The sequence below is a fragment of the Gadus macrocephalus genome, chromosome 20, assembly GCF_031168955.1.
Source record: "Gadus macrocephalus chromosome 20, ASM3116895v1".
Taxonomy (NCBI): domain Eukaryota; kingdom Metazoa; phylum Chordata; class Actinopteri; order Gadiformes; family Gadidae; genus Gadus; species Gadus macrocephalus.
Genome location: NC_082401.1, coordinates 20,672,370 through 20,685,128, shown reverse-complemented (window position 1 = coordinate 20,685,128; position 12,759 = coordinate 20,672,370). Strand labels below are relative to the sequence as shown.

The window sequence follows — 12,759 nt, the reverse complement described above, 5'->3', positions numbered from 1 at the left end:
TTGATTGTTAAATAAACAATGTCAATAAAGTTCACAGAGAGAAGAAACTCCATTGAATGGCTGACTGTAAAATACCCAACAGACCATTGTGTCTGAGAATTTATGTTTAAGTAACCCCACACAGTAGTCAAGCCCCCTGAAAACCAGCACAAAAGAGATCATTTTATAGTGACCACATCTAGGATTTAACATTGATTGCTTTCAAGTAATTGCCAATGTATGCCTATAGGAAGAGGCTTTAAATCAACCTCGAAGATGAGATCTTCCCTAGCTCTCTCTGTAAAATAGCCTGTGGGATGATTTATATTTGATTTAAACTGGGCTACATTGCCGGAAAAAGGGAAGGAAGCGTGGTCTAAGCGCTCGCCTCCCAAGTGTGCTCGTATACAGAGAAGAGCTAGCTTCAGCCAGTCACTTTTATTGTGCTGTTAGCTGCGGAGAATTGGACCCGTCAATAAGCACGTCACCGGCTATGATTAAATCACCTTTGTAGGTAGTGTAGGTCACTTACGGCCAAAGGGGTCAGTCATGAAAGGGGTTACTGAATCTTACACAGGGCACCTTTAAATAATATTGTTGTTGTTAGCCATTTATTTTGTCCAATCAGCCACACCAATTGCCTCAGCTGTATCGGCTGCTGTGTCTGTGAATAGTTGGTGGTGTTTGTAGTGAGTCTAGTCCAAAGCACACAGTTGAATACAACTATAGTGTCACCTGTTGTCGATGCCCATCGGGGTGAAGTCCAGCTGGTGCTTGGTCTGGAAGATGAGTGTTTTGGTCCTGATCTCCAGGATGGATGGCGTCTGGACGGGGACGGCGATGCTGAACAGGGCTAGCTGAGACTGGACCCGCGAGCCATCCTCGCCCATCACGCTCTGGCCGTGGAGGTACTTCAGGCGCCCTTGGAATTTCAAAGCCTGGAGAGGAGGAGGAGGAGGAGGAGGAGGAGGAGGTGGAGGAGGAGGGGGAGGGGGAGGAGGAGGAGGAGGAGGAGGAGGAGGAAGAGGAGGAGGAGGAGGAGGAGGAGGAGGAAGAGGAAGAGGAGGAAGAGGAGGAGGAGGAGCGCGCATATCAGTCAAAGGCGGCTCTTCCTCCTCGGATCTGGTCTCGACACTTTCTCTATTGTTAGGCTGCACATGATGAGGCGCTGGGATACAAGATTGGAATATCAAGTACAGCATCCATGCATTCCAATTTTGAACAAAAGAAAATAACATTTTGCAATAAGAATACCAGTGGGGTGATATAATGTAAATGCATATATTGCATATACAGACACACTGTGTGTGATAACCTGGTAGTAAAATTCCCACTGGCGCTATCGGGCAGTCTCACCGCAGGCACCATGCAAATGAGCCTCTTGCACCTACCAGGAAGCCAGAGGAGTTGTCCAGGAGACAGCGGAAACGGCAGACGAAGCTCCGCTCCAGGAAGGAGGAGTTCTCCGGGGGGAGTCTCTCGGGGTCATACTTCACCTGGTCGCTGCTGCACTGCAAGGCCGACACTAACAGACAGGGGCAGGGGGAGGGGAGCACAATAACAAGTATGATTCATGATTCGCAATGAACTCTGGTGACATGTTCACCGCTGTTAATTCACCTGCCATCTGTGTTGAGTTTTTTTTGGTGATTAGATGCTTTTATTTTTATTTATAAGAACAAATAAGATACGGTATGCTACATAAAAAGCAAAGCAAAAGCAAATAAAAGAACCCTAATAAAAATAAAGACGGAACATAAAACAAATTTAAATGAAACTACACCGCAGCCATCAACTCTGCTCTGCTCATTTATTCTCCTCTAATCAAAGAATAAAACCTTTCTATGGACCTATGGCATAATCAAGAGTGTTTTTTTGTTTTTGTTTTGGTGGAAAATAGGGGTGGATAATGGTAGACACAAGGGAGCTATGATGTAGAGGTCAGGTGGAGCCGACAGGAAATCAAGCAATACAAGGGGTTTCATTATGACATTATTCTACAATAGCTTTCATCAAAAGCAACGGCGAGGCCGTAGTCAGTTTGAATACAAAGGTTTTTTGCAGAGAAAGAAGAAGTGACTCTGTGAACGGAAATGTGTGTGGTGGTGGTGGGAGGATGGAAAAGGTCCAGAGTTCAACATACCGTCTCCACCTTGTTCGGTTGCATAGAGTTTGGGGTTGAGAGCGAAGTGAAGCTGCTCTCTGAACATGCCCCGGTCATCTGTGTGGATGAGGTCGTACACACTCTGGTGGACCACGTCCGACTGCAAAGTGTCCAGGAGGACGACGCAGCACATTGTCATGGCTGGGAAATATCTAGCATTTGTCATATTTGTCAGTTTTAAAGTCATCCGTCATTAATTATACCAACCCCATTGTTGTATATAATATATCAGATATATTTATATATACATTGTTCATGCTACATTCAGCACAAGCCAGGGGTACTCTTCGGGGCAAACGGAGAGTAATTCATGCATTTATTTTCTGTGCGAACCATCTCATTGTCAAAGGTTGTCTTCTTGCAACAGATTGAAGACATTCACTCAAAATCTCTTCTCCTATCCCAACGTATTTGATACCAACAAGCTCATGTCGATCACATTTGTACTCTATACTTTAAGTTCTACCCAGCTCCCTTCCTTCCCCACCCTTTGTGTAGGTTTTCAAGGACAAAGTCAAACACATACAGAAGCCTGAAAGGCCGCAGCCCATTTCAAGAGAAAGAGGTTCTATGAGGTTTGTGGTTTGGCAGAGGATCGGCATTTTTTAACCATGAGAAAAGCATTGCGTCGTCACATACACATATTTCCTTCTCCAGGTGAAACACAACGCTCTTCTTGTGACCATATAAATGGGAAGGTTTGCTCGCGGGAGTTAAATTTTTTAGCAAATAGCAAGCACTTGAAATGTTTACACTACGAAATCATAGCTTTGTGTTACAAATTACTAACTTGACAAAACTTGTTCCGATTTTATAGGGACACTTGGGATGGGGCTTGGCCACGTCGGTCTGGTCGAGCGGTGATTATACTGGCGGCGGATGGTGCATCTGGTGTGGGTTAGACAACATGAGCAGCAGCTTCTTCCTTTGAGATTGTCACAGACCACTAACAATGAACCATCATGGTCAGCTGTCAGCAGAGAGCAGAGTGAAGCCCGACACATGAATCACGCAGAGCCTTCCTCGTGAGATGAGAAGAACCAAGGGGCTATCGCTCCTGTCGGCCATTTTGATAGCTCTCACTAAACAACGCAGTTTTTCGTAACTTTTATTTTGCAACATTTTTGTAATTTATTCTTATTCAAACAGACTTTTACCGCACTGCATTACAAAGGTTGCTGCGGGGAGACGTTTATACTCAGAAACGGCGCAAGGAACCATCAAATTTTATTTTCTGGATAATTTAGTGCTTGCTTTCAAAAGTGGAAGTGTCTATCACGTAGGTCACTGTGCACAGTGTACATTACCGCAACAGAGAGAGAGGGTCTAACCCCAAGATTGCATAACAACGTTATTGTGGGTTTTGTGTGGCAGTGCAGATGCAGGAGAGATAATGAAAGACAGAGATAATTACAAACACATGGGCCGTAATACAACTGTGTATTCATAATGGACTACCCCTACGAACGAACACATGTTGGATCCTGCCCTGTCTTTGGAATAAAAATACATTTGTGATTGAGCTGTGCCCCCTGTAATAATTACCACAAAGAGATTAAAGTGAGATTGTAGATTGGCTACAAGGCATTTCCCTCAACACTTGCCTATTTTGACTAGATAACAGGTGATAGCATTGCAGAATCCCTGCTTTGTGAGGAATGAAACATCTGGACTTATCCCAATTCTACTTTTACTCTTTCAATAATGTTTGGCCCCAATTTTCACCTATTAATTAGAAAGTATAACATTTTCATACTTGAATTTGTACTAATCTTACCTATCCAGACCGAGAAAAGTAAAAACTACTTTCATCTATCTAACTTCTGAATTCTCAACTACCCTTCCAACTTGGAAGAGTGTCACTTTTACCTCTTTGCTATCATCCCATGGTGAGCATTGCACTACGGTTTAGAGACCCATGCATGGTCAGTGAGCCCATCCCTACGTCGTGGCGTGTGGCCTGCCCTTCTCACCTGATGGAAGCCCAGGTAGTCTTGGATTGTGGAAGAGGAGTAGAAGACCAATCCCTCAGCGGTGACCACGATCACGAAGCCGTTCAACGCCTGAATGTGGAAACAGACAGAAACAGGCAGATCAGACGAGCACACATAAGAGTAGACTATAGGCTTTGCGTGCGCACGCCTGTCCACATACACACACACACACACACACACACAAAGCCATGCACACGTGAACCAACGCACACACACACACACACACACACACACACACACACACACACACACACACACACACACACACACACACACACACACACACACAAAGCCATGCACACGTGAACCAACGCACACACACACACACACACACACACACACACACACACACACACACACACACACACACACACAAACGAGCAGCTATGCACACATGAACACACAAACACACATGCACACAAACACCCTGCATTCTAACGCAACAGCAAAAGCAACCACCACAACAATACGATAAAAAACAAAAAACGCATCAACAACAATGACATCAATCTCCATAGGTCGAATGCCATTCTGGAGCTTATTTCTTAACCCAGATTGTCATTGAGCAACGCCTGGTGGAAGACGCTGTGTTTGCACGGTGTTAACTCTGGCGCGCTACACTCTTGTTCATCCTCCAGCAGGGCTTTCATTAACGGCAGCTTCTCATGGGCCTTTTGTCCAGGACAGCTGACGACTCCACTGTGCTCGGCAGTGTGAGAGCAAAGCCAAACATGCCACTCATCGGCAAACGTCAAAAAAAAATAAAAAAGCAAAAGAATATGCACCTGACACATGAGTGTGAGTCAACAACGCGCCGTCCTCTGAACACAGGTTTTTGTCAAAACTCACGGACCAAGGCGGGCCCGCTTGGCAAGTGGCACCAAAGCAGTATGTTCCACCTGTCATAACTTCCTCATGAGCGGAGGTGTATGGATCAAGCCCTGACTGCCCGGTGGATTAGCGCGCAAATAAACAACAAGGGCCCCACTGGTTTCATAGCACATCTGCCAGCTAGAAGCTAGCGAGCTACATTAGTGTATACAGGTTTATCTTTCTTTTGTTTTAATTAAACATATGTATATAGTGTTTACTTTAATATAAGCAGCCTATATGTAGACTAGAGCAGACATAGCTTTGGTTCACATTTGGTTTTAGATTAGATTGATCTATATATATAAAAACAAAAATGAAAAAATATGCAAACAAAAAAAGAGAAAAATAAATATTATTTAGAATGGAATTTGATAGAATAGAATAATCTTTATTGTCATTGTACAAGACAACGACATTTTGTATGGAGCAGTCCTCCTCCAGTTGCACAGTTCTATAAATAAAATAAATAAAATAAATAAATAAATCAGTATCAGCAATATATAAATATATATATATATATATGCACACACATACACATACACACACATACATACATATATATATACATATATATATATACACACATAAATAAAATACGTATATAAATAGAATGTTTTAAAAAGTCCAAGTCCTGAAGTGCAATAGTGCAATCATGTGTGTATGAGATGAGATGGGGAGTATCAGTGTGGCAATAGAGTGGGAGTGGAGTTTAGCAGTGTCACAGCTCCATGATAGAAACTGTCCTGCAGTCTTGTAGTGCGGGCGGGCAGTGTCCTGTATCGTCTTCCTGAGGGCATGAGAGTGAAGAGGCAGTGTCCAGGGTTTGTGCTGTCTCTGAGGATGCCCATATAATAACCCTCAGAGTACAGCGGGTCTGGTAGATGTCCTCCAGTCTGGGGAGCTGGGTGCCGGACGGTGATCCTCTCAGCCGTCTTAATGATGCGCTGGAGAGCTTTCCTATCATCTGTGGTGCAGCCAGAGTACCATGCGGTGATGCAGTATTTGAGAACTGACTCGATGGCTGACCTGTAGAAGCTCACCAGCAGCTTTTGTGGGAGACATGCCCTCTTCAAGCACCTCAGGAAGTAAAGCCTTTGAAGTCCTTTCTTGGCCGTTGCGGTGGTGTTGACGGTCCAAGTCAGGTCATGACTGATGTTGACCCCGAGGTACCTGATGTTCTGCACAACCTCCACTGTCTGGCCGTCGATGGTGATGGGGTGATGGACGAAGGGCTTCGTCTTCCTCCTGAAGTCCAGGATCATCTCCTTTGTTTTTGCTGCGTTGAGGATCAGGTTGTTCTCTCGGCTCCAGCTCACCAGGTTCTCTACCTCTGTCCTGTAGGCAGCCTCGTTGTTGCTTGAGATCCTGCCTACCACCATGGTGTCGTCTGCAAATGTAAACATGGTGTTGGCCTCGTGGGTGGGTTTGCAGTCGAGAGTGTAGAGGAAGGGGCTCAACACACAACCCTGTGGTGCACCGATGTTCAGGGTGATGCTGGAGGAGACCTGTCTCCCCATTCGCACAGTCTGTGGTCGGCCGGTGAGGAAGTCCAGGACCCAGCTGCTCAGGTGTGTGTTGAGGCCCAGGTGGTCCAGCTTGGTGGCAAGTTTATAGGGGGGGATGGTATTGAAGGCGGAGCTATAGTCTATGAATAGCATCCGCACATAACTGTCACGCTGGTCAAGGTGTGTCAGGGTAGAGTGGAGGGCTAGTGACACTGCGTCCTCCGTCGACCTGTTTGCCCTGTAGGCAAATTGATGGTTGTCTAAGGAGGGGGGGATGCTCCAGTACCAGACGTGCCCCAGTACCAGACGTTCAAAGCACTTCATCACCACTGGTGTCAGCGCCACTGGCCGATAGTCATTGAAGGACCTGATGGCTGATTGTTTTGGGACAGGGATGATTGTGGCTGTCTTGAGACATGTGGGGACGGAGGCCTGCAGCAGGGAGGCGTTAAACAGGTCCGTGAGCACCGCAGTCAGCTCCGCTGCACAGTGCTTCAGAACCCGCCCTGGTACTCCGTCAGGTCCAGTAGCTTTGTTGGGGTTGATGTGCTGCAGGGTCCGTCTCACGTCGAGGGGGCTCAGAGTCAGAACCGGTGGTGAGGGTTCCTGCTGTGCCCGCGTGTGGTCACTGTTGTCAGTGCGGTCAAACCTGGCAAAAAAGCAGTTCAGGTCGTCAGGGAGGGATGGACTTTGAGCGTGTGTGGAGCTGCTGCTGTTGTAGCCGGTCACGGTTCTGATGCCCTACCACACGCGTCGAGAGTCTGAGCTGTTGAAATGCTCCTCGATACGCTTCGTGCAGTGGTGCTTTGCTTCCCTGATGCCCTTCCTCAGAATGGACCTTGATGTTCTGTAGGCCTCTGCATCCCCTGAGTGGAAAGCTGCATCCCGGGCCTTCAGCAGACCAGTTACAGCGCCATTCATCCATGGCTTATGGTTGGGGAGTGTTAGTATTGACTTCTGTGTGGTGACACTGTTCATACAGAAGGTGATGTAGTCCAATACTGATGAGGTGTAGGTGTTGAGGTCTATGTGGTTGTTGTCATTGGCAGCCTGTTTAAAGATGTCCCAATCAAAAATGATGCACAGATATCAGAGTCCATCGGAGTATCTATCGCAGCACCCGGCTTTAGTTGCGACGAGATGGCTCCGGTTCCTGTCAAACAGGCTAATGTAAAGTGTAGTTTGGAGGTGATTGCTTAGATTACGATGGGAAGAACCAGTTGTAACAGTTGTGAAACCTTTCAGTCCTGTTTTTTTTACGACGATTGTGTTTCCCAACCTGGCAATCTATAGAGGAAGCAAAGTTACACCCAAAGGCAAAACCAAGCTGAACTGGTTTTTGCAATGGCCCTCCTCAGGACACCGTGTGTATTTTGTACACGTGACATGGACGCATAATCGGTCCAATGTGCCACATTTGCCTCAACTGTAAGGAAGCGGAATAGGGCCAAGTATGCTACCCGCAGTTGATTAATATCAATATGAGTTGGGACCTGCCTCAGACCAGAATAAATACATGATGATTTCAAGTACTTTCACACCTTTTCTGTACAATTGTCTGTATGCAGCCGAGTGTGAGTGTTGAGTTAGCCAATAGTAGCCACCCAGCACCTGCTTAGTAATATATGTATATAATATTGCATTTTCTCATTATGAGAAGCATGATGAAATCGAGAATAAAACCCCACCCCTCATCTGTGTGTGTGAGTGTGAGTGTGAGTGTGAGTGTGAGTGTGAGTGTGCGTGTGCGTGTGTATGTATGTGTGTGTGTGTGTGTGTGTGTGTGTGTGTGTGAGAGTGTGAGTGTGCGTGTGCGTGTGCGTGTGTATGTATGTATGTATGTATGTATGTATGTATGTGTGTGTGTGTGTGTGTGTGTGTGTGTGTGTGTGTGTGTGTGTGTGTGTGTGTGTATGTGTGTGTGTGTGTGTGTGTGTGTGTGTGTGTGCGTGAAGGGGTTACCTGGAGCAGGAGATCGCCCTCAGATAGGGCGGCGACGTCCAGGCCATTCCGGCCCTGTCCATTCGGGCCATTGTGCTTCTTCATGGTGGCTGGAGGATTAAAAAAGGAAGGTGAGAGTGGGGTGGGGGTGAGGGAGGGGGAGATAGAGGGAGGGAAAAACTTTAATACGCTTTCGTAAACCCTTTTTTTACACAGGATTTACCATGTGCCTTTGCCCGTTTGACTTTAGGTAACCCCCTCTCTACAAAAGGTGTATTGTTTTTGAGGCGATGGAATATGCATATGTAGGTGTTTGTGTACGCACGTGTGTTTGTGTGTGTGTGAAGAGGGGTGGTGTGATGAAGGCTATGAGATAGATGGGATTATCCAAACAGCTGTTGTCTCCGCCACATGCACCCAATTTCTTTTCGTTACTGTCTGTGATTTTTTCTTGCTTCCTGCTCCTCACTGAATTCGTCCAATCACGCTGTACCGTCAGCCAACCCTGACGGGCTGTTTATCTCCCTTATCGCCCTCCGCCCCCCCCGCCTCCCCTCCTCCCCCCCCTCCTCCCCCACCCACAGCTGCTTCATGTAAACACTCAATCATCGTCACCCTCTCATTTCCTGGCCTTCACTTTCATGATGTCACGCCTCCCGCGTCAAACCGTTCAGTTTTGCCGTCTACAGAAAACACAGCCACACACACACACACACACACACACACAGACGCTAATCTACAAGGGTGACGTCAACGCGAGCACAAGACCAAGGACTCCACAGACACACACAAACAGCAGACACCAGTTGATGCACGTTGTACTCCCTCTTCATCATCCCCCTGCTCCCTTGTGCTATACACACACACACACACACACACACACACACACACACACACACACACACACACACACACACACACACACACACACACACACACACACACACACACACACACACACACAAACACACGTACGCACACACTGAGGCATGTGATTTGAGTAATGTATATTGCTTCACTCACTTCTACATAAAAAATAAAACTGCATATACTGTGCACACATATATATATATATATATGTGCATTTCTTTGTTCTGTAAACGATTTGTCCAATGATCTGGCTGATGGTTGGACCGAGGATTGAGGAAACTTCTTCTGACCGACATTTTGTGATAATACTTTTTTTTTTTTTCCCAAACTGTGAGGTACTGGAGTCAACAACAGAAAAAAGGGAAATTCCCATTCCCCAAAGCGTGAGCCCTAGTAGCGTAACCAGCACCCCATCCAACTCAATCCTAGTATTGTTTCATAACAACGTATTCTAAACAATAATATCTTCTGTATTCATGCTTTTTATTCTACTTAGGCTCTATTCCACAATCTTTCAACAATAAAACAGCGCTATTATTGCAATAAAACCTCCAAAAAATGTAGTAACCTCCATGTTGGAGTAATTGCTTCCCTAAAGTGCCTGCTTGTGTGTTCATGTGTGTGTGTGTGTGTGTCAATTTTTGTGTACGTGTTTGTATGTGTGTGTGTGTGTGTGTGTGTTCGTGTGTGTGTGCTTGCGTGTGTGTGCATGTGCAAATGGCAGTGTTGAGTCCACTGGTAAATGACTAATAACCTAAAATGGTCATATCTGGGTTTCACAAGACATCGGCCTCACAAGACAACTTTAGAGGATGTGTGAAGTACAGGCGCTGTACAAAAAATATGATTGAGATCACAACCTTGTTTCCACCTCGGTCCCACGGATTGAGACGCTTGGCTAATTTGACTGTCTGCCACTACGCAACCCAGGGCTCTGAAAACACCAGCCCCCAGTGAGAAGGCTGAGAGCGACCCATGGCTAACCCATTCTGTTAGGTGATTAGCGCTACCAGAGGACCCTTCCCAACTGTTACCGGCTCCTTCATACGAGTCCAATACTAGTCGCTGCAATGTCGGCGACTGGTAGTAGCCTACATCAAGGACCGTGGGGCTCTTGTATGTCTCTTGTAACACGCACGCACGCACGCAAGCACGCACGCACGCACGCACGTACGCACGCACGCAGACACACACACACACACACACACACACACACAACACACACACACACACACACACACACACACACACACACACACACACACACACAAACACCTTTACCTGAGTGGTATCCTAGCCAAGTAACAAGAGAACAAAGGTTTGTTTAGACAGCCAGTTCCAGTAAAAGAGGGATTACGAAAGACACCGTTTTGGGAAGGCTGTCAAGGTCGGAAAGCACATAAAAAAAACAGCATTTTTTATTCGTCAGGGCTATGGCCAGTAAGGGCAAACCGAGCTTTGGGCAGGATGTGAAAGAGAGCGGGGGAGGGGCAGAGGGAGGAGAGAGAGAGAGTGAGAGAGAGAGAGAGAGAGAGAAGAGAGAGAGAGAGAGGAGGGGAGAGAGAGAGAGAGGGATGAGAGAGAGAGAGAGGAGAGAGAGAGAGATGGAGAGAGAGAGAGAGAGAGAGCAGAGCGAGAGACAGAGAGACAGAGGAGAGAGACAGAGCGAGAGACAGAGCGAGAGACAGAGAGACAGAGAGACAGAGGCAGAGATAAAGACGCAGAGAGAGAGAGAGGCAAAAATAGAGACAGAGAGAGAGAGGGAGAGAGAGACGGCCAGATATAGAAAGCGAGAGAGGGAGAGAGAAAGTGTCAAAGACAGAGAGAAAGAGAAAAGAGGGAGAGAGAGGGTGAGAGACTGAGAGAGATGTAGAGAAGAGAATGGGCGAAAGACAAAAAGAGACAAATACATGTTGCGAGAGAGAGAGCGGGAGACAGATACACTGAAAGACAAATGCGTCAGAAAAGAGGGAGAGAGAGAGCGAGAGACTGAGAAGGAGACAGAGAGAGATGGGGAGATAGAGAGAGCAAAAGACGAAAAGCGAGAGAGAGAGAGAGAGAGAGAGAGAGTGAGAATAAAAGAATGAAAGAAAAAAGGGAGAGAAAGAGAGATAGAGAAAGAAAGAGAGAGACAGAGCGAATGAAAGACAGCAAGGGAGAGAGGGAGAAGAGGAATTTAGAAGTTGATATCATTGCCAAGTACAAATAGCTGGCACTGGGCTCCACTGTTTGTTTTGGCTTTACCAAGACTCTGCCACGTTTCACAGACAAGAACAGAGCGGCCCTATCAGCACAGTCAAATATTTAGCAGTTGGTTGACCGCTAGAATGGCCTTCATCTGTTGCACATCGTCCCCTGGCCACACGGCCACACGATGTTTGTAGTCATTGGGGGGGGAATTGTCTTTCATTTGTGGAGAAAGATCTGTACCAACACTCGTACTGGATAACATGGTCCTGATATGAGTCAAAACAAAAAGGTTGAATAAGGACAGACTGAAGCACACAGCTAATACGGGCACGCATTGGTTCACCGGACGCTGGACGGTGACATTTTGATTTAAGAACAGAACATCGCCAAGCTGCGTTTCTGTGCTTGATCTTGGTTTGTATCTGTGTTGAATATTTTGATTGTTTTGGACCATTATACCATCAACAGATCGGAATATACTCTTTAAGACAGGATCAGGATAAGATAAGATAATTATTATTATTTGCCCACTAGGTGGCTCTGTCTTGATAATGGAGTACATACTTGAATACACCCAGATGCCAGCGATAGTTACCATAGTTAGTTATATGAAATGCGGGAACCCATGTGCCCGCATGTGCACACTCACTTACACACACACACACACACACACTCAACTCAACACACTGATGCACAGTCATTCTCAGATGAGGACAGAAGACACACACACACACACACACACACACACACACACACACACACACACACACACACACACACACATGCCCACCTTAGCCCACCCATCTCTCCACAAGTTCAAAGAGAGTAAATCCACCCGGATGAATGGTGCTTTTGTTCCCCCTCATGTCTGTACGCCAGTGCATCAGCAGAGAGGCATGCATTAACATGCACAGCTTGCTTCAGACAAGAGAGAGAGAGAGAGAGAGAGAGAGAGAGAGAGAGAGAGAGAGAGAGAGAGAGAGAGAGAGAGAGAGAGAGAGAGAGAGAGAGAGAGAGAGAGAGAGAGAGAGAGAGAGAGAGGCAGAGAGAAAGGCAGAGAGAGAGAGAGAGGCAAAAATAGAGACAGAGAGAGAGAGGGAGAGAGAGAGACCGAGAGACAGCCAGATATAGAAAGCCAGAGAGAGAGGGAGAGTCAAGTAGAGACAGACAGACAGACAGACAGACAGACAGACAGACAGACAGACAGACAGACAGACAGACAGACAGACAGACAGACAGACAG

At 46.5% G+C, this 12,759-nt stretch overlaps 1 protein-coding gene across 1 annotated transcript in view; it reads right to left on the bottom strand.

Annotated features, from left to right (window-relative positions):
• The window catches only part of ahr2 (aryl hydrocarbon receptor 2), a 43,980-nt gene that overhangs the window by 6,897 nt on the left and 24,324 nt on the right, over positions 1-12,759 (bottom strand). The window contains exons 3-7 of the mRNA XM_060039335.1: positions 8,478-8,566; positions 4,117-4,206; positions 2,123-2,243; positions 1,371-1,504; positions 715-917 (exon numbers count right to left, since the gene is read on the bottom strand). Coding sequence (XP_059895318.1) covers positions 715-917; positions 1,371-1,504; positions 2,123-2,243; positions 4,117-4,206; positions 8,478-8,566 — 637 coding nt within the window. The remainder of the gene's footprint in view (positions 1-714; positions 918-1,370; positions 1,505-2,122; positions 2,244-4,116; positions 4,207-8,477; positions 8,567-12,759) is intronic.